Genomic DNA, 21,879 nt, shown 5'->3' with positions numbered 1-21,879 from the left:
TAACTAAAAACACTAATTTACTAATTAAAAATATATTTACTAACAAATATAACAATTTAATTATATAAACTAATTTAATTTACACTCATTTATATACACTAACTAAAAGATATACACTCTTTTACTAACTAAAGGATATTTAGTTAACTAAAAATAATAATTTACTAACTAAAAATATATTTACTAACAAATATAACAATTTAATTATATCCACTAATTTAATTTACACTCATTTATATACACTAACTAAGATATACACTCTTTTACTAACTAAAGGATATTTAGTTAACTAAAAACACTAATTTACTAACTAAAAATATATTTACTAACAAATATAACAATTTAATTATATCCACTAATTTAATTTACACTCATTTATATACACTAATTAAAAGATATACACTCTTTTACTAACTAAAGGATATTTAGTTAACTAAAAACACTAATTTACTAACTAAAAATATATTTACTATCTAATATAAACATTTTTATTACTACAATATACACTCTTTTACTAACTAAAACATATTTAATTAGCTAAAAACACTAATTTACTAACTAAAAATATATTTACTAACAAATATAACAATTTACTATCTAATATAAATATTTTCATTACTTAGAACTATAAATTATACAAGTATTAATATTATTATGCAAGTATTAACAAAATAATTAATTACAAAGTAAAGTATACAATATTAATTACCTTGTAGAATTAAAATTATGTAGGTAATTGATGAAGATTAATCAACACTTTTGGGATCCTTAAGTTTGAAGAAGAGAAGTATGAAGAAGAGAGGAGTTAAGTGTGAGGAAGAGAAAAGTTAAGTGTGAGGAAAGTGAAGAATGGAGGAGTTAAGTGCGAGGAAAGTGAAAAAGATAAGAGAAATGTTGATATTTAAAACATATTGATCAGGTGTGTCATTTCTTAAAATATTCCGGAATTGAAGGGGCAAAACAATATTTTGCCCCTTCAATATTTTCGAATTCAACTCTGCTTCTTCTGTGGAAGCAGAGTTGGCATGCGAATATTTATTCGCACGCCTATGACACCGGTGATCCATTCACCGGTGTCTGGAGACCGGTTAATCATTAACTGATCTCCTCACTGCCATGTCTGCTAAAAGCAGACATGGCAGTGACCCCGGTAAATCATTTACCGGGGTCTTTGATATTTGGAAACCGGTGATTGGTTCACCGGTTTCCACTAACCATGTCAGAAAAAAATGAGCATTACATGGGTCTTTATTTTAAACCACACATTTAACCAGGGATTATTTCGATTTTTGAATTTTAAGGAAAAATCCTCTATTATTAGGGTAAAGTAAAAATATACTGTAAGAAACGTGAGGCGCTAGTCGGAAGAATATGATTTTCGAGAATTAATTTCTAACAATAATATAAAATAATTTTAATATAGAAAAATGTATTATACTATATAAAAATAATAATATAAAATAATTTTAATATAGAAAAATGTGTATATTTCTAACATATATCTTTCATAATATTTAAACGTATAATTAAAATAACTCAAAGAACTAAAATATAATGTATAATATTGATAAGTAATATAATTACTGAGAATTATGAAATAATATTCTTGAAATTTTAACAATATCATGAAAACAATTAGAGAATATAATTAAGTAAAATTATCTAAAAATAATAAATACATAATAAAAAAATGAATAATTACCTTTAGAAACATAATGATATCCTGTAATTTTTGACGGTTATTAATGTCTCATCTATTTCCATCAGATTTCTTCAATTGGACATATCAAATCTAAATTCTTTCAATTTTTTGAAGAAAATGCTATTAATACAATTTATCAATGGAAATCGCTCCTAAATAAATCTGAATATCTTAATGAAGTAAAAACAAAATTACAAGAATATATTATTTGAAGTAAGAACAAAATTATAGATTATATTATAAGAGTGAGAAGAACAAAATTAAAACATAACCAAAATTAAAGGTCGATCAGAACTTTGATTTTCGATAGCCAATGAATATAATATTGAAATAATATATATCATGCTTTATATATAGTTTTATTTGTGATTTTTGGATTTCATTTGCTTTTTCATATTCATATAACTCTTGTTTTCTTTTGTTATTTTAATTAACGAGTTAGTAATTAACAATAAATAATATGTTAATATAAAGTATTATCTCTTTACTCTTAGGTTGTCAACTCATCCAAAAAGTCTTTAAAACACATTTTATGAATTCTTTCCGCTTCCGTTATTATAGATTATTAAAATCATTATCATTATTATAAGCTTATTTATTTTTTATTATTGCTATCTTTAAAATTTAATATTATCATTATTGTTAAATTTAGTAAAAAAGAACATGACTTAGACTTAAGTTGTAGAAGATGAACAAGAGACTTAGGAGAAGTGAGTTGTGAGTTGAGATTGGATAAGGTTTAAGATTTTAAGAATATAAAATAAATTAAAGGACAAAAATCTCATTCTTTGACTTTGACTTACCTCGGGTTTGTTTAATAGGCTTAAAGCATTATTTGGTTTATGATCTATTATTTGGTCACATTTTACTCCTGATCTATCCCAATTGGTTGTATTCAAACTTTAACCAAATCGTTATCCCATTGATAAGTAATGATATTTTGACCATTGAACTTAATGGATCTTAGTTTAAGATTTTTTTTTCTTTTTTAATCTAATTAATTATTTCTACATAATGTGGCAAAAATAACTTTAAAAAATATCACGTTTCAAGTTCAAGTGTTAAAATATCATTATTTGTCAATGAGATAATGATTCCATTCCAAAAAAAAAAAGTTGTCTCTCCTCTTGGAGTGCCTATTGTCTTCTCATCTGAGATGTTTTAACCTAACCCCCGTTTCTTGATCCTAAAACCTTTTTGCAAGTCGATCTTTACCCTAATCCTCCCCTGCTAAGCATATCAGAAACCAAATCTTTCACTGTTTCAGCCGTCAATCATCCTAATTCTCCTCTCGCTGCATCGTCGATCAACCTAATTTTTCCTATCGATGCATCGTCGTTCTCCTCCCTCAATCCGATTAACCTCTGTTAAGCAATTCCGATAATCCCTCCCCCCCGTTGGTGTTTTGACGATCAATTGGTAAATCTCTTCCCCATCAACAATCTTTAAACCTTTTAAGTGTCGCAGCCTGGTTCATACCAGTTTTAAATCTGAGTCTGCCGTTTTATTATTCCTGGGGCACTGCAAATCGACTCAATGGAAAAAAATAAAGGATTGGCCGAGGAATATGCGCTTCTTTGCCTTAACAGTATTGATGAAGGTCTAGTTATTAATGAAGACGCCCTGCAAAGCCAAGAACTGAAAGAAACCTATTTTGTGATGGGACAATTTCTTGCTATCAAGGCGACACATGTCGAATCGTTGAAAACAACCTTAGCAGCAATTTGGCAACCTGTCAAAGGTGTAACAATTACAGAAACGGATATGGAAGGGCGATACCTATTTCAATTCTTCCATGAACTTGATATGCTCCGTGTACTCAATGATGGCCTTTGGACTTTCAATCAGAACCTGCTGATTGTGAAACAACTGGGACTCAATGAACAACCCCTGATGCCCACTTTGACGGACCTAATTACGTGGGTGCAAATTTCTGACTTACCTATTGGCTTCCAAACAGAGGCTGTATGTAAAGCAATTGGTAATCAATTAGGTCACTATGTGGAAGCAGATCCAAAAAACTTCTCAGGACTTTGTTGAAGCTACCTGAGGATTAAGGTCACTGTGGATGTTCGCAAACCTCTAAAAACAGGGCAGAAGCTTAAGAGGAGTGGTGGGGAATGGCTTTGGGTGAATGTTAGATATGAACGTCTCCGCCAGTTCTGTTTCTTCTGTGGTGTAATTGGGCATGCTGATAAATTTTGCCCCGCTCTATTTGACTGTACTGAGGATACCAGCCAGAGGAAGTTTGGAAGCTGGCTTAGAGCATCAATGCGCAAAACAAGCATTCAAAGAGGCAAGGAGTGGCTCCGTGACCCTTCGGCGGAAGTTGATACCAAACGTTTTGGGAATCTAACACCGGAAGGATCAGTCCCTTTGAGTACAAATAGTGGGGAAGCTAACGATGGAAAAGGAGAGGGGGGCAAGCTAAAATCCTCAAGCGGAATCAACCGAAACATTTCACCTGGAATGCCAACTCATGTGGCAATGAATGTCGATGACATACTGATTCTTGATCCGAAGAGGCAACGCACTTCTGAGGATCTGTTGGAAGGAGAAAAAAGCTTATCCGATCAGCTTAAAATCGGAGGAGGGGCGAGACCTGGGAGCTAGGTCCACCTAGGATTATGAGTCTCATCAGCTGGAACTGTCGGGGATTGGGCAATTCCCGTACAGTAAATGTCTTACGGGACCTTGTTCGTGCCCATAAGCCTTTGATCATATTCCTTATGGAAATTATGATTAAAGAGGCTAAAGTGTTAACGGTTTGTAGGAAATCAGGGTTCGAGAATCATTATATTGTTGATGGGAGAGGTCATGGAGGGGGAATTGCCCTTCTATGGCGGAGTGGAGTTATGATTGATATACTGTCTGCTTCCACTAACTATATTGATGGCCAGGTATCAATCAAAGCTTTACAGCCTTGGAGATTAACTTGCTTCTATGGTTATCCGGAGAGAAACCGAAGGAGGGAATCGTGGTAGTTGCTCAGATCACTGCTGAATGAAGGGGGGAAGGCATGGTGCTGTGTGGGCGACTTCAACGATATAACTTGCCCGGGAGAAAAGCGTGGAGGACCGAATCGTGCAAATTGGTTACTGGAGAGATTTCAATCTGCTCTAGATGAATGTGATTTGCAAAGCTTACCAATGAAGGGGCATCAGTTCACCTGGGAAGTTGGAAGGGGATCAGATAGATGGACTGAGGAAAGACTTGACTGAGTGGTTGTAAATCCGGCATGGCAACATCATTTTGGGCAATCTGTTCTTATAAACCAAGCTGCTGCTTGTTCTGATCACTATTTTCTTGTGCTGCAGTTTAAAGCATGGATTTCAGCTCCAAAAGTGAAGAGATTTAGATTTGAGAACCAATGGCTTCGGGATGGTAGTTGTCAATCAGTGGTTCAGATGGTATGGTCGACAAGTGCAAGGAAACCAATAACGATTAAAATTTCTGATTGCACGGTAGCTCTACAAAGATGGAGCAAATCGGTAGACGGTAACCTACAATCGCGGATAGCAAATCTACGTACACAAATGAATGAATACCGACTTAGAACTGACCGAGGGGGGCTGAATTATTCCTACACACTAGAGCTGAATATCTAAAGTCATTGCAACAACAGGAGGATTTCTGGAAGCAACGAGCAAAGTTGCATTGGCTACAGGAGGGTGATTCAAACTCTCGCTACTTTCATACTTATGTAACCGAGAGAAAACAAAATAACTCCATCACTGAATTGCGAGATGGAAACGATAATTGGTGTTCTTGGGGTAACGGTCTGGAGGAAATTATTATTGATTACTTTCAGAGGATCTTTACTAGTAATGGAAGTGAAGCTTCAGAAATCATTAATGCGATTCACCAAAGAATAACTTTAGCCCAGGATGATTTTCTTACACAGAGGTTTACGAACGATGAAGTCCGTGCTGCGTGCTTCTCTATGCACCCAGATAAAAGTCCGGGTCCTGACGGCTTGAACCCGACATTTTTCTAGCGGTTTTAGGGAATCATTGGCTCCGATATCACTGGAAGTTGCTTGACTGTTTTCGACAACTCGTTGCTTCCTGCCCACTTGAATGATACCCTTCTCATTCTCATCCCAAAAAAGGTAAATGCTAAAAAAGTAACAGATCTAAGACCGATTGCCTTGTGTAATGTTTTATTCAAGATCATTTCTAAAATGTTGGCCACCCGTCTAAAGAAGATCCTACCTAGTGTGATATCGGTTAATCAGAGTGCATTTCTCAGTGAAAGGTTGATATTTGACAATGTTATCGTGGCGTACGAGGTCATTCACCATCTAAAAAACAAAAGGCAAGGTAAGGAAGGCTCTGATGTGCTTAAACTCGATATGAGCAAAGCGTATGATCGAGTGGAGTGGTCGTTTTTATGGGCAATGTTACATAAGCTGGGTTTCTCAGACAAATGGATTATCTGGTTAAAAATGTGTGTGGAAACTGTCTCTTACAAGATTGTTCAGGATGGTAGAGATCTAGGGCCAATTATTCCTTCGAGGGGCCTTAGACAAGGGGATCCGCTCAGTCCGTTTCTGTTTCTCATATGTGCAGAAGGGTTGTCTTCCCTATTACAGCTGAAGGAACGTGCATGGCTGATTCATGGTTGTCAGATAGCAAGAACGGCTCCCCGGATTTCCCACATATTCTTTACTGATGACAGCTATATTTTCTTCAAAGCTTCTTTACCGGAAATTACCATTATCCAGCAATGTCTTCTAACATACGAGAAAGCCTCAAGTCAGCGCAATAATCTTGATAAATCGGCTTTATTTTTCAGTTCGAATACAAGCTTGGCTGATAAGGTGAGGGCGAGTAGTATACTGGGTGTTCAGGAGGTTCAGGATCTTGGTTTTTACCTAGGCGCACCGGCAGCGATTGGTCGTAGTAAAATGCAAACCTTTGCATTTATCAAAGAGAGGATTCAGAATAGGATAAACAACTGGAAAGAAAAGTTTTTATCACGAGCTGGAAAAGAAATTCTCATTAAATCGATCTTGCAGGCTATACCTACCTATATTATGAGTATCTTTCTTTTTCCAGTTCAATTCTGTGAAGATGTGCAACGGATGCTAAACCGATTTTGGTGGAAAGCGGATAGCAATTCTGATAAAGGTATACACTGGATGAATTATAACAGGTTGTATGAACCAAAATGTCTGGGTGGTTTAGGATTCCGTCGTATAAGTGAGTTTAACAAAGCTCTACTATCTAAACAAGCATGGCGCATTGTCACACAACCTTCCTCTCTAGTCGCAATGATCCTCAAAGCACGTTACTTTCCTAACAAAGACTTCCTGGATGCAGATATTGCTCATAACCCCTCGTATGTGTGGAGAAGTATTCGATCTTGTCAGTCACTCATTACTCAAGGCTTAAGGCGGCAAAATTGGTAATGGCCAGGAAACACAAATATGGGGTGATGCGTGGCTACCTGAGGTTTCGAATCCCTATATTACCAGCCCTCAAGATATCACACTTCCTACTAGGAAAGTTCAGGATCTGCTGCAGGTGGACGGACGTTGGAATCGACAATTGCTGAATGATACTTTTAATGAAAGGGATATAAAACTAATTCTTTCTATTCCCAGGAGAGTTACTGACATTGATGATTGTTGGCACTGGGGGCTTGACAAATCCGGACAGTACTCTGTAAGGTCTGGTTACAAGGCACTAACTTGGAGAGAGGAAGCTTTGCAAAATAACTCAACAAGGATATGGAAATTGGTATGGAAGGCGCATGCTCCTCCAAAAATCCAGAACTTCCTTTGGAGACTTGCATTTGGATGCCTCCCTGTTATGATCAATCTTCAATTACGTCACAATAACCTTTCCCCAAAATGTCCTATGTGCGATCTGATGAACGAAGATGCGGATCATGCGTTAATTAGCTGCATTTATGTGAAACAGGTTTGGCTGTTGTTTTTCAGAGATAACATAATGGATTATGCTGCAGTAATTATAGAGTGGATTACCGAGGTAATAAATCTTACCGATCAGCAACTACAATGTAAGATATGTTTTATGGTATGGTGGATATGGAAAAATAGAAACAACCAGGTATGGAACAAAACCAGAAACACATCCCAGGATCTGATAAACCTTGCTGTTAAAGAAGCTTCGGATTGGAGAGCAGCTTAGGAACCTCGTTCGCCTGTTGCAAACTCGGGGGATAGACTGGCGACAGGTTGGAAACGACCAAGAGCTGGTTTTTTTGGCCTGTAACGTTGACGCTGGCATGTTCAGCGATGAGGGATATTGTTCGTTTGGTTTCTTGACTCGTGACGACACCGGTCTTTGCCTATTTGCAAAACATGGGGCAACTGAGGGATTTTTCGAGCCTGTTGTGGCGGAGGCGATTGCTGTCAAGGAAGCACTCTCGTGGATCAAGGAAGGAGGGTACAGAAACATTGAAATCAGATCGGACTGTTCAGTAGTAGTTCATGCAATAAACCATCAAACATTAAACAACTCTTATTTTTCAGATATTATTAGTGACTGTATAGGCTTAGTTCAAGAGTTAGATAATATTGCTATCTCTTTTGTTAAACGACCACCGCGGAGCAATATAACTATATAAAAACAATAATATAAAATGATTTTAATATAGAAAAATATGTATATTTGTAACATATATCTTTAATAATATTTAAACGTATAATTAAAATAACTCAAAGAACTAATATAGAATGTATAATATTGATAAGTAATAATTACTGACAATTATGAAATATATCCTTAAAATTTTAACAATATCATGAAAACAAATAGAGAATACAATTAAGCAAAATTTTCTGAAAATAATAAACATAAAATAAAAAAACGAATAATTACCTTTGGAAACATAATGATATCCTGTAATTTTTAACACATTTGCTTTTTTCGATTTCAGTTGTCCATGTCTCTTCTCTTTCCATCAGATTTCTTCGATTGGAGATATCAAAGTCTAAATTCTTCCAAGTTTTGAAGAAAATGCTATTAATACAATTTATCAATGGAAATCGCTTCTAAATAAATCTGAATCTCTTAATGAAGTAAAAACAAAATTACAAGAATATATTATTTGAAGTAAGAACAAAATTATAGATTATATTATAAGAGTGAGAAGAACAAAATTAATACATAATCAAAATTAAAGGTCGATCAGAACTTTGATTTTCGATAGACAATGAATATAATGATGGAATAATATATATCATGCTTTATATATAGCTTTATTTGTGATTTTTGGATTTCATTTGCTTTATGTTTTTTCATATTCCTATAACTCTTGTTTCCTTTTATTACTTTAATTAATGAGTTAGTAATTAACAATAAATAATATGTTAATATAAAGTATTATATCTTTGCTCTTAGGTTGCCAGCTCATCCAAAAAGCCTTTAAAACACATTTTATAAATTCTCTATGCTTCCGCTATTATAGATATGAAGGGATTAACGACAATAAATCTATTTGAGATATACGGGTTCGGACGTACCTTATTGAATAGCAGAACTTGTAGATCTCTCAGGGTAGTGGAAGCATTAGCGGAAGCGGATCTTAGCATCACGATCTTGTACCACCGGTAACAGACAACTTTTTTCTTCTTATGTTGTGATTAGGGTTAAACATATTTATAGGAAGCTAAAACCCTAATCCTCCATCTGTTAAGATGAGGTTGGTCCGTTCCATTTCGGACGGGTCAGATTAATTAGATCCATATCCAATTAATCATAACAATATAGTATGGATTATTAAAATCATTATCATTATTATAAACTTATTTATTTTAATTATTGTTATTTTTAAAATTTAATATTATTGATTCAAAAAAAATTAATATTATTATTATTGTTAAATTCAGTTAAATTCATTAAAAAAGAACATGACTTAAATTTAAGTTGTTGAAGACGAACAAGAGACTTAGGAGAAAGTACAAGAGAAATGCGAGAGAAAGAGGAGAAGTAAGTTGTGAGTTGGGATTGGATAAGTTGAGATTGGATAATGTTTAAAATTTTAAAAATATAAAATAAATGAAAGGATAAAAATACTGGTCTTATTCTTTAACTTTGACTGTTATCTCGGTTTTTTAACGCTGTTAATTTTTTTTTGAACCTATTGATTAACAAAATTAACTTCAAAATACATGTTTATTAACTTTAAAGGCACATGATTTATATTTGGAATTGATCCAAATTATAAGATTTATTTTTATAAAATCACACCAATCACAAGATTTATTTGTGTATGCTTTTCTAAAATAAATGAGATTTTTTAAGTTGTCGACCAATTTTTTCAGTGAATTTCAAGGATTAGGCCTATAAAAAATAAGAGGATACGAAGCTTCCACGTGTCGCTAGATGTCGTATCGAACGAAAAGGATACAGCCAAGGTGGCTCCTACTTAGATTGTTATAAACCACACGATACAACAGAATCTATTTTCAGCCGTTGGATATTTCAGGTCATTTCAAAAAGTTGGCAATCAAATGCTATCCACACAATCTGTGGGCCAAATATTAGTGGCCTTGAAAAGTTGCCACGTCACATTCGCAGTTCGCTCATTGGCCACATTTCTGTTACTGTGCTTTTGGCGCTAAATCGCTCTTTCGGAGGCAGTTGCGTCTCGTATCGGCTGAAAAGGCGACTTTATTCAAGTACTTCCGAACCATAGCAGATAAGAAGGAATCATACCAATGGCCGCTTCATCATCTACAACCACCGCAACATCAATCGATCCGTCTTCCGGTGACAGCAAGAAGGTCAGGAAGCCTTATACCATCACCAAGTCCCGGGAGAGCTGGACTGACGAAGAACACGACAAGTTCCTTGAGGCTCTTCAGCTGTATGCTCCTTGTTCTTGTTGTTCTTCAATTTTATTATATTCCTGTTTTTTTTTTTCTGTAATTAAATCATGCGATTGTACAGTTTTGGTAATTCGATTAATTTATTGTAGAGGTATTTTTCAATTTGTGGATGTGTTTATGTATATGTAAAGATGCGAGACAGTGGATGAACTAGAATTCTACAAAATTCAGTCACCATTGATTCGTTGTAACAAAAGGTGAATTCTAGACTTCAAGTATAGGTTTTCGCTGTTGCTTAATTCCTTGTAGATTGCATCATAATTTATTAGTTTGAGCTAACTAAGACTTGATTTTGGACTTCAATTTCTGGTTGCTGTCAGTCATAGGGCAGATTTTTTGTCTTCGAGCTCATGATCTAGGCATTATTAATCCCTTAATTTAGTTTTTGAATGGTTGCTGTGTTGTTGTCCATGTTTGTGTTATAGTCTATTAGAACATTTTGTGATGGATTTTGGTCCTGAATTTGTTAGCACTTTGTCTTTCCATCTAGGTTTGATCGTGACTGGAAAAAGATAGAGGATTTTGTGGGTTCAAAGACAGTGATACAGGTTTGAGTATGCTGCTTTTCTTCTTTGCAGGTTATCTTTTACGGAGGCATTTAACTGACCATTTGCCTTTATAGATTCGGAGTCATGCTCAAAAATACTTTTTGAAGGTCCAGAAGAACGGGACAGTTGCACATGTTCCTCCTCCTCGCCCTAAACGCAAAGCTGCTCATCCTTATCCGCAAAAGGCATCCAAAAATGGTAAGGAACTTTCATGAACTTGATGGTGCGTTGAAGCTTTGTTAACAGGTCATATTATTCACAGCCCAGCATGTTGTAACTTGTTACTTGTATGTATATTTGCAGTCTTAGTGCCACTTGCAGCATCCATGGTTTTCCCATCTTTAATGAATACCCTTCCACCTGGATATGTTCCTTGGGATGATGCCTCAATGCTAATTAACACTGCAACAAGCCAAATCTTGCAGTCACAAGATGAATTTACTGATATCCATGGAGCTGAAGGTATGCTTATATATTATTTTATTGTAACTGTATTATGCCAATTAACACTGCATTTGTAAAATATCTTTCTTAGAAGGACTTTCCAGCACTTATTATGCTATATATTTCTGATTCAGATGATATTGGGCCAACCGGGATCACAAAGAGTGCTAACAGCCAGGGGACATTAAGTAGAACAGGAGCAAGTACTGAGAAAATAAAACAAGGAAAACAAGCATCTATGCTTCATGGTAATCTTCTGTCCGTTCTCTGCATATTGTTAGAATGGAAAGGGCTCCTTTCATTTTCTTTCATCCTTTGCAGGTTTACCAGATTTTGCTGAAGTATATAACTTCATTGGGAGTGTCTTTGATCCAGACACCAAAGGTCATGTGCAAAAGCTCAAGGAAATGGACCCAATAAACTTTGAAACAGTAAGCCATACTACAATGAATGAACACTCTTTTGATTGCTCATAGATTGACTGATGCAATTTTTCTCATGATACTGTTCATATACAAATTGGTATCACAAGGAATAGGTCTGATTGCCTAACATGTTGGTAGGAAATGGCTAATAGGTGCTATTGAAGTCGAATTAGTTGTACCACAATGAATAAAGACGAGTGTTTTTTGGTTTCCGCACATGCATGATATGAAACGATTTATGTCATAGCAATATCTTATTTAGCACTAGTAATACTTGCAGGATTATCTTTGAAATCCACATTTTTTTCATAATTAAATGTGGTCCATCTCTTGCATTCGTGAAGCTAACTGAGAATCATAAAAGGGTGCATGTCAAAATACAATAGACTCATATATAATACGATTGCTGTATTTTGTGGTGCACTGTCTTCTGTTTTTGCTTAATACAGAATGTAGACTCTACAGGATTATTCTCTAAATACTAATAATGATTCGACAATCAAAGGCTTGCCAAGATTTGTTGGTTTGGATTTTCAGAAGCGGCTTTGTTAGGTTGCTTGGCTAACTTTAGGTTAGTTCATGCTAAAAGATACTGAATGCTTGACTTGTTCAAGTTAATTAACTCTAGCATGATTCAGAATACCTTCCCCTTTTAGTTTGACAAGCTAGTTTTGTTTGTTGTAAAAATTAACCTGTTCTGTCAACCTAGAATACTAAAATAAGATATTTAATTGGTACTTGTATTCTTGCATTAGTTTTTAGATAAATCGCATCCCTGTCTCAAAGTTGAAGCTTCCATGAAGTGTTCCATGGAACCAACTAACCAAGTGCTATTCATTACACTGAAATTCTACATTGGCGAATTGAAGCTGAATTTAGGCACTGTACATTTTGTGAATTGGTGTACGATGAGTGTCTATTGCTTTGTTGTTCCTAATATGTGTGTGCGTAATGGCATTTTCTGACTTGCAGGTTTTGTTATTGATGAGGAACCTTACTCTGAACTTGTCTAGCCCTGATTTTGACCCAACTGTAAGTATCAGAGCCCCTTTTTCTTGTATAATCATAGCTTTTAAGATTAGAGAATTTTGGTATAAGAATCTCCACAGTTATAAATATTACAGAACTCTGTGTTTATACTTGATTAATTCCCCCTATTTAATTTGGCTTACTGGAAAACTCTTCTGCTCTTTATGTAACAGTAGCAGACGTCTTCTCCACAAAACAACACTACACAGTTGAATTTTATGTGTAACTAATTTGATACTGTCTGTGTAAGGAATTAAGATATATTTTTTCTTGTTTCGTTGTAGTAGTAAATGTAAATGTAAGTTTAATAGCTTTTGTGTGTGAATTGTCAATAGGGCTCTTTTCTCAACACGAAAAATAACTAAATAAAAAATGGTTGGAGTGTTTAGTAGCTGAAGGGAAAATGTATAGAGAGAAACACTTGACAAAGGGAATCAATTTTCGATTTTCGACCAAGAGGGCTATGCTTGAAGCAGAGGATTGCATTGAAGAATAGGTACTTTGTTCTGTGATAGACGAATATGTAAAAGATATGGTATGATTTTGCAGGATGTAATCTATGTAAACATATACTTGAAATTGTAGGATTATTGACAAAATATCAACTTGTGCATCTCTTCGTGATCTTCCCCCGTGACATAAGGTTCAAACTTCGAATGCACATTGGTTTATCATAATGTTGAAAAGGAAACACTTCATATATGCTTAGAACTTGTTTTTTTCATTATTTTTTATTATGAATTCTGTTTTCATAACCTTGTCTAGTTGATTGATCTCCTTGGTTTATTCAGAGGAAGGTTTTGTCGTCGTCGTATGAGACGAATACGAAGACAGTGGGAGTTGCAGACAAGAACCAAACCAATGATATATCTTGTTGAATCCATTTTTTGCTAACCAGTGAGTTCTTTTCCTCCTTAACTCTCCAAGTTTTGCCCCAATGCCATACCTTTTCTTCTTGTCCATGTATTCTTACAGCATCTTTCTACTACATAGCAACCAGGTGATGTGTAGCTAGAATTTTCTTGCTCCTTTCACTGACTGAAACAATTAGAAGTTTCATTGATACCATTTTGCACATTTTGTGCCTGGAAAAATCAGTAGAGACATAAAATAGCAGCTTGAGTAAAACAAGTGTATAATGATGGAAATAAATTTTTCTACCGATCCGTTTAACCAGTTTGGATCTTAGTTTTCACTGACCCAAATAGGGTTTTTTTTTTTTTTTTTTCTGTTTTTGTGCACGAAGTTGGTCTTGGGTTAGTTGCATCCACGCTTAGGGGTTTAACAAGCCGAACCTATACCGAACTTAAGTAGGTTTGGTATTGACTCGTAAGTGTTTCGAGCCGAGCTTTGAGCGGATTTACTCATAGATGGATTAGGAATTCATAGTCCCTACAAACCGACCTCCGATGAAGGGAAGTACATAAGTCGTGGGTGTGGTATCATTTGTTTATTCTCTTTATCTGGCCGGGAGCTAAGACGAGGACAAAAGTCTAAATATAGTTATAACGTCATATGAAGTGTATAACGTATATAGCCAAAAGTTTTCTACGGGCACGTCTTTATGCATATTAATAAGTGGCTTCTTGCCCGCTATCTCCCTACAGACACAAGAGGCCGGATAATGAATTTATGAAATGACCTCGAACTTTTAGTGCCACTTAGACACAAATGACAATAAAATAACATTTCATTAAAGTTGATTGTTACTCTAAATTTTTGTAGGCAAAAACAAAATATTAATTAAAAAACAGGAACTGAACGTCTAATTTTACAAGCAAAAATCAACTTCCTTAGTAATAATAAAGCAAAAAGCTGGGACTTATTTGTAGAAATTGAGAAAGAAATAATTATTATTAGTGTCTTGATCATATGCACCTTAATGAGCATGTAGAATTTGCTCATTCACCGTTAGATCTAGACTTATTAGAATCCTAAGGTGGAGATTTAAAGCATCCCGAGGCTTAGATTTAATAAGCCTATATCTAACGGTGAATGAGCAAATTCTAATAATCGGTTACAAACCAAGTGGACAAAAATAACAACCAAATCACTAGAAGTGTTCTATCTTCCCTCTTCGACTTCTTTTTACGTTTAGATTTAGTTTTTAATTTCAGATCTATTTTTTTCTACTAGTTTGAAGTCTATATTCCTTATTTAACTTTTTTTCTCGTCAATCTAGATCTACACCCGTTACTTATATTTCTTTCATTTATTCTTTTTTCGGTCTTAGTAAAAGCGGAAATTTTTTATTTTGTCCATAGATCTGTGTGTTTGCAAAAAGAGAAATGACTCAGATCCAAACGTCAGAAAAGCTTAATAGAATGATATAGGCATTACACCCAATTGGATCCCCAAACTAAAACTTCAAAGTCAATTAGGACCTTAAACTATCAAAATCATTAATTAGGTCCCTGAACTAAACAAAAATCATCAATTGAGTCCTCATCATATCCTAAAATCAGAAACTTCGACTATTTGATATAGACTGTAATAATCTCTGTGTTGGTTCAAAATGAGTTTAGGGAAGAGTCTAAAACTGTTCAACCGAATGATTTTCGATGAGACCTCAATCAAAATTTTTTGTTTAAAATGAAGACTCAATTGATGATTTTTTGTTAGTTCAGGAACCTGCTTGATGATTTTAATAGTTTATGGTCATAACTGACTTTGAAGTCTTAGCTTAGAGATCCAAATGGATATTATGCCAATGATATATGACCCTTTTATATATATAAAAAGAAAGTGCTGTACGTTCATTGGTCCATTTTAGTAAAGGGACGCCTCCACACATTTCATTTCAGAGTCCTCCCCTATGGATAGACCTCATGAACCCATTTCACTAATAGGCACGCCCCAATTTAAAAGCTTTTCATTCTCCTATACCGGATAAACTAATCAAAACTACGTCTTTTTCAAGGCTCTTCCTAACCTAAAACCTGAAAGCGGGTCTATGCCTAAAGACTTTTTATAAGGTCTTTTCCTTCTCTAAATAAGGTTTATGACCTCAAACGGACTATTGAGTTGAGTTACCAGTTTTGACGAATTTTAATCAAGTTTATCATAAATACTAGCATAAATAAAATTCTTAGAACATATTTTACACGAGTTTAAAAGCTTAAAAAATAATAAAAACAATTACTTTTCATGATCGAGCTCTAAAAATAGTAGCTGTTACTTGTAGTTAAAGTTGTAAATAACGGCAGACGTTAGTTGGATGGACAAGACCCTTGATGATTAATAAGAGATTAGTTGAGAATTAATTGTATTTGTAGTTTTTATTTGTAAATCAATAAAATTGTTATATAAATTCAATTAAAATATATATTATACTATCTAAAAACATTTATATTTGCTTTTCGAAAAAAAAACATGTATATTTATAACATATGTCTTTAAAAATGAGTAAACATCGACATTTTAACAACAATATCATTAAAACAATTCAAACAAATAAAATATAATGTTCACAAGTACAATAAAAGTTATTAAAACAATGTCCTTAAAGTCTTAACTCATATTATGAAAATAAATAGAGAACGCAATTAAAACAAAATATTCAAAAATAATAAACACAATTCACGAATAATCATTCGACAATGTTCAAAAGCGAATTATAATAAAAAAATCGCTTATGGCCTAAAAACCGTGAAGGGAACAATTAGAGAAAATCAGAACGAATTCTCGATTTCGAGCATCTATGCGGCCTTAGTTTTGAATACTGCTCGTGGCTGGAGAAGACAAATTCCAAAGATCACAAATGTGATTGTTGTCGGCGTGGTTTGCATATGACCGATAGTTGTTAGTGACAGAGTAGAGAAAGTACGTGGGAAAGGAGAAGCTAAACTAATTAGTCTTTAGAGTTTGTATTTTAAACTTTAAATTCCTAACTTTCGACTAATCAAATACCTAAAGCATCCGTTAAATGTTTTTTATAGGTCTTGTGAGTTGTGACTAGTTGAGAAGTTAAAATCCATGATTAATTACTTATTTTTTAATTGATAGTTATTAATTGTTTTATTTTAAATTAAATATTAATGAATATATATAGTAATTAAAAATAATTGAGGCTATTTGCGAGCTTTCAACCCAAATTTAAAGAAACTCATGTTCGGCTCGTTGATGTCTCGAGCCGATTTTGAGCCTGACTCTACTCGAATCGATCTTTGACTAAATTTGAATAGTTTGTGAGCTACCATACCCATTAAAAACTATTAGAAAATTTCATAAATGTTAGATTTTTAAGAACAAAACTTCCATTGCTTAATTTTGGTTTTACCCATGCTCTTTGTATCAGAAACAAGTAAATACAATCACATGAAGTGCGCGTGAATGACATCTTATCAAAGTCTCGCTATTTGGAAATGAATGATGAAATATTATATAATCATTAAAATCAATGTGATCAAAAGATATATATTTTTCAATATGGTGAAATTTGATTTAAGAGTTAAAACAATCTTTTAAAGTTGGCAGTTGGAATCAATTTAGTCCAAATTGAACTTTAAATATCAACCGAAGCTTTAAATTGACAAATTTTGATAAATTAATCTAAATTTTAGATACTAAAATTGATTGTATTTGGTATAACTTGTTGTCATAAAAAACGAGTTGATACTAAAGTTCGATTTGGACCTTTAATCCCGTGAAATTTGATGACTTGTAATTAGGGGCGGAGCCAACCTAGGGCTCGGAGCCGGCAATCAGCTCCACCCTTGAGTACCAGTCGTTATGCCCATTATATCACCACCCCCCTAATATTAGAGTATATAAATTCTATGCAGTACTATTTTAATGTTTAAAGGTAGATATGATTGTTAAAATTGTATGTTTCTTTTCAAGAGGTCTCAAGTTCAACTCTCACCAACCTCATTTTATTTTAGTAAATTTTTATTTATTTTTCAATAATTTTAAAAATATTTTACCATTATTAATTAATTTAAATAAACTTTTTATTTAGATAATATTTTTTAACTCATTTTTATCATGTATTTTTCATTAAAAAAATAATTTCTTATTTTTGAGATTAGCCCCCAAGTCTAAATTCCTAGCGCTACCACTACTTGTAATCGAAATGACAACTGTGGATGTGTTTGATGATTTTGAATAAAATTATTATGAGTGAAATTAAAGCTAAACTACAATAGATTTAGACCTGTCAATTATCGTGTTTCGTGTCAAAATCGTGTTATCTCATATTTATGTTCCATATGGTTTTATATATTATAAATGCTAAAAAAATGATTTTCGTGTCAATCGTGTCGTGTCAGTCGGGTTGGCTCTGTAATCGTGTTTTCATGTCAGAAATTACCACCTGTAGATTTCTCATTCAAAATTTAAGACTTTTTTTTCTTTACAGTTCTATGGTTGAACTACTATGATGTAATTCACTGGGTTGGTCTTCAAAATATAATTGTATATAACAAGATATGTGTATAATGTGCTTGGTGGCTAGTTTTATCAAGGTGGTGCAACATTGGAGTGCCAAGTAAGCAATTCTAGATAAGTTTGGCTTTGTTAGTTTAAGTTTTGAGGCTTGTGTTAAATTTTTATTCGATCCTTAATTTTAATATAATTTTGTATTAAAAGATATAAAGAAAAATTGAATAAATTAGAAGGATATCAATTTTAAATGGGTTGAATCACCCGCAGAGCCCACTTCAAGGAACCGGTCTAGGGGCTACCTAGGCCTTCAATTAAAAATACATTTCACAATCTTAAATATATATATATATATGTCAATTATAATAATTATTTAGACTTGTTAAAAATTAGGATTAATTTCAAATAAATTCCACGTGGTTTTACGTTTTTACAGATCGGCACTTGTGGTTTTTCTTGTTACAAACTAAATCACGTGGTTTGCAAAATTTTCATTTTTTATTGGCTTTACCAAATTTGGCCGAAAATGAGATCAAAATGAAAATTTTCAAGAATGGAGTGATATTTTAAAAAACTTTAATTCTTCAAATTTTTAGGTTTGAGATCATTTAGGTGTGCGAGCATCTCCTTCAAAGATTCGAGTCCGGACAAAAGAAGTCGAGTGAAGCACGAAGCAAAGGGAAAAAGAGCAAAAATTCACCCCACACGACGTATGGGACAGTCACACGCCGTGTGGAGGCCCTTGGAGCTTGAGTTGAGCTTTTGAAGTTGGGCACTTGGTGTATGGTCGGCCCACACGCTGAGTGGGTTCAAGTTGCTGATGGCCATACGTCGTGTGTGACCCTCACTTTTCAACCAAGAAAAGTCCAAAGTGGACTAGTGGACGAGGGAACCAAGTGTTGTCCTTTTTTTTTTTTTAATTTCTCTTAATTAGGATTATGCCACTATCCTTATTTACTTGTCTTGCCATTAGATTTATTTCCCTAAATACCATTTGGCAGCCCTTTCCCATATTATCCCTATCTTTCTTAATTGTTTTGTAACCCTAGCTAGGTTAATTGTGTCTTTTGCATTTTATTAGAGAGAGTTATATAAAACCTCTTATTTATAAGGATATAAAACTTTTATCAAATCAAATTATTATCTTCTCAAAGAGCTTGTTAGGTTTTTATACCTTCAACTAGGAATACACACATAAATCCAGAAAACCGAAAAACCAAACCGAAAATAAGGTTAACCGAAACCGATGAATTAGTGTACGGTTTTTAATTTTAAAAATAGTGGTTAATGGTTATGATTACGAGTTCTTTATTTCAAAAACCGTGGTTAACCGAAACCGACCGAATGTCAATTAAATATTAAAAAAATATAAAAATATAATATTTTGGTTCAAAAAAATAATATATTTATTTATATGGATAAATAATTATTTAGTCCCTATAGTTTTACATAACTCATTAATCAGTCCACTATTTAATCATAAGGTCTCTAAATTTTTTTACTTTTAATGGTTTAATCCTTCTATCAAATATTAACATTAAATGAGATAAAAATATATAAATAACTCTCAGTTTATTTATTACTATCTCTCTAATTTTAGTTTATGCAGTTTTTTTATCTTTTATGTTTCTGGATATAGAAACAAGGACAAGATTTTATTACTTGTTCTCCAAAACTTTGTATCCAGAAGTTTTATTACGGACAATTTTACCTTTTAGAAATTTATTTTTATCCGTTTAATTTTTGACATATTTGTAGACGGAGATTTAATATAGGGACTAAACAATTTAATGGAATCAAAATCGATGGATCATATAATTATTTTAAAAATATTAGAGATTAATCAGTGTATTATGTAAAACCATAAGGGTTAAATCATTAGTGTATTATGTAAAACCATACGGACATAATGCACACACATCTCCCTCTCCGCAGTTGATCTCTTCAACTCGCCATTGACCCGCCGTCTCACTCACAATAAAAATTAGAATTCTTTTATTATTTTTATTTTTATTTACTAATGGTTAGAAAGCGAAATTAAAGATTAACCGACCGAAAAAATTGTTAACCGATTAGTGGTTAACCGAATTTAGTGGTGATAACAACTCAAATTATTCTTGAATAAGGAATAAGGGAAAATTAATATAAATAATGGCAAACCGTTATTCCTTCTAAAAGAGATATTTGTGCATGATTAATGTGGAATTAATGACAATTATTGCAGGATCAATGCATGGGTGAATATGTAAATAATGAAGAAAATGAAGGAGTTTCTAGCATTATGCCACACCACGTGGACCATGGCGAGATACGCCATAACGAGATACGCCCGATGAGAGCGAGTAGTGGAGACCCGCCATAGCTCTCAAGGAGAGCGTACATACGCCTTGACGGATCTAAGAATACCAAAATGCGCCTTTATTAACATCCATGAATGGGAATAAATACAATTAAATGACAATTAATAGCCATTAAAGGGGAATAAAGACTTGACTGTTCGAATACCTCAACTCTGAGGGTTTCAATGCTAAATGCTGGGATTAATGGAGAATTAATAGCAATCAAAGATGAGTAATAACATGACTCTCTACCTGCTTCCCCATTAATGCTGAAGGTTACACTTACTGATTCTCTACTTTTGTGCTTACAGTTTATTCTCAGAAATATTACTGACTTTGGCATCGGAGTGTCCCCGGCCGATCCCAACGGCGCCTCACAGGGAAGTGCTCCGATCAAGGATTTTTCCACAAGTTATCAAGTGGACTAGTGTATAGTTAGTGTTTTTAAAAAACTGATAAAATGGTTAACTGATCAAATTAACCTTAATAGACTGGTTAACCGAACACGTGCACCCCTACCTTCAACAATGAGAGATTTATGATTTCCTAAAGATTTAGTCCGTGAAACCCGGGATTGACTCCTTTAAGTTTTAGCTTGAAAAGAACCTCTTTGTTAGTTTACGATTAAAACTAACTCGTTTCAAAACCGATCTGTATCATTAGATATCGTTTTTTTTTATGAGAGAGTAAGTTAATGTTTAGAGAGAAAAAACTCCAAATATCATGATTTTGACAAATTAAAAATGTGTTCCCATAGTAAATATGATACTAAACAATTTTAATTTTTGAAATTTTCATTTGAGGTTCTTATCGGCCAAAATTAGCAAAATCAATAAAAATGAAAATTTTACAAACCACAGAGTTCGGTTAGTAACAAAAAAAAACCACAATTTACCGATCTGTAAAAACGTGAAACCACATGACATTTATTTGAAATTAACCCTAAAATTTATGTATATAAATGATTATTATCCACCGTCTATCTTTAATAGTAATTATATATATATATATAACAAGAATATAGTAAATTAAAATGGAATCGAAAATCAATAACAGTGGAACACGTTCATTTTTTCAATCACCGCCTCTCAATAAGAAGGGTTCTCCAAATTTTATTTCACAGCTTCTCTATTAATACTAATGGTAA

General features: G+C 33.6%; 1 protein-coding gene across 4 annotated transcripts; it reads left to right on the top strand.

Moving 5' to 3' along the window:
- The first annotated feature begins 10,265 nt into the window (after window positions 1-10,265).
- Window positions 10,266-13,738, top strand: LOC136210926 (protein REVEILLE 8-like). 4 transcript variants are annotated; one of them, XR_010678252.1, is made up of 9 exons: window positions 10,268-10,543; window positions 11,056-11,113; window positions 11,188-11,311; window positions 11,417-11,575; window positions 11,692-11,805; window positions 11,879-11,988; window positions 12,955-13,014; window positions 13,185-13,256; window positions 13,347-13,738. XR_010678252.1 is itself a non-coding variant. In XM_066002394.1 (8 exons), the coding sequence occupies exons 1-8, from the start codon at window positions 10,395-10,397 to the stop codon at window positions 13,374-13,376; spliced, it is 804 nt and encodes a 267-aa protein (XP_065858466.1). In that variant the 5' UTR covers window positions 10,266-10,394; the 3' UTR covers window positions 13,377-13,738. The 4 variants fall into 4 exon arrangements, 3 of the variants coding, with proteins under 3 accessions (XP_065858466.1, XP_065858468.1, XP_065858467.1); XM_066002394.1 differs by lacking the exon at window positions 13,185-13,256 and having other exon boundaries at window positions 10,266-10,543; XM_066002396.1 differs by lacking the exon at window positions 13,185-13,256 and having other exon boundaries at window positions 10,267-10,543; window positions 13,401-13,738.
- Window positions 13,739-21,879: the final 8,141 nt, after the last annotated feature.

This window comes from Euphorbia lathyris, chromosome 1 (genome assembly GCF_963576675.1).
Source record: "Euphorbia lathyris chromosome 1, ddEupLath1.1, whole genome shotgun sequence".
Classification (NCBI taxonomy): Eukaryota; Viridiplantae; Streptophyta; class Magnoliopsida; order Malpighiales; family Euphorbiaceae; genus Euphorbia; species Euphorbia lathyris.
Note: the sequence above shows the minus strand (reverse complement) of the source record. Positions and strands in the feature narration are given on the sequence as shown.

What these genes read in the sequence shown, in the direction of transcription:
- LOC136210926 (XM_066002394.1), top strand. Translation starts at nt 10,395, where the DNA reads ATGGCCGCTTCATCATCTACAACCACCGCAACATCAATCGATCCGTCT. An exon ending in ACAAGCATCTATGCTTCATG is followed by an intron (nt 11,806 to 11,878) that starts GTAATCTTCTGT and finishes CATCCTTTGCAG; the next exon opens with GTTTACCAGATTTTGCTGAA. An exon ending in ACCCAATAAACTTTGAAACA is followed by an intron (nt 11,989 to 12,954) that starts GTAAGCCATACT and finishes TCTGACTTGCAG; the next exon opens with GTTTTGTTATTGATGAGGAA.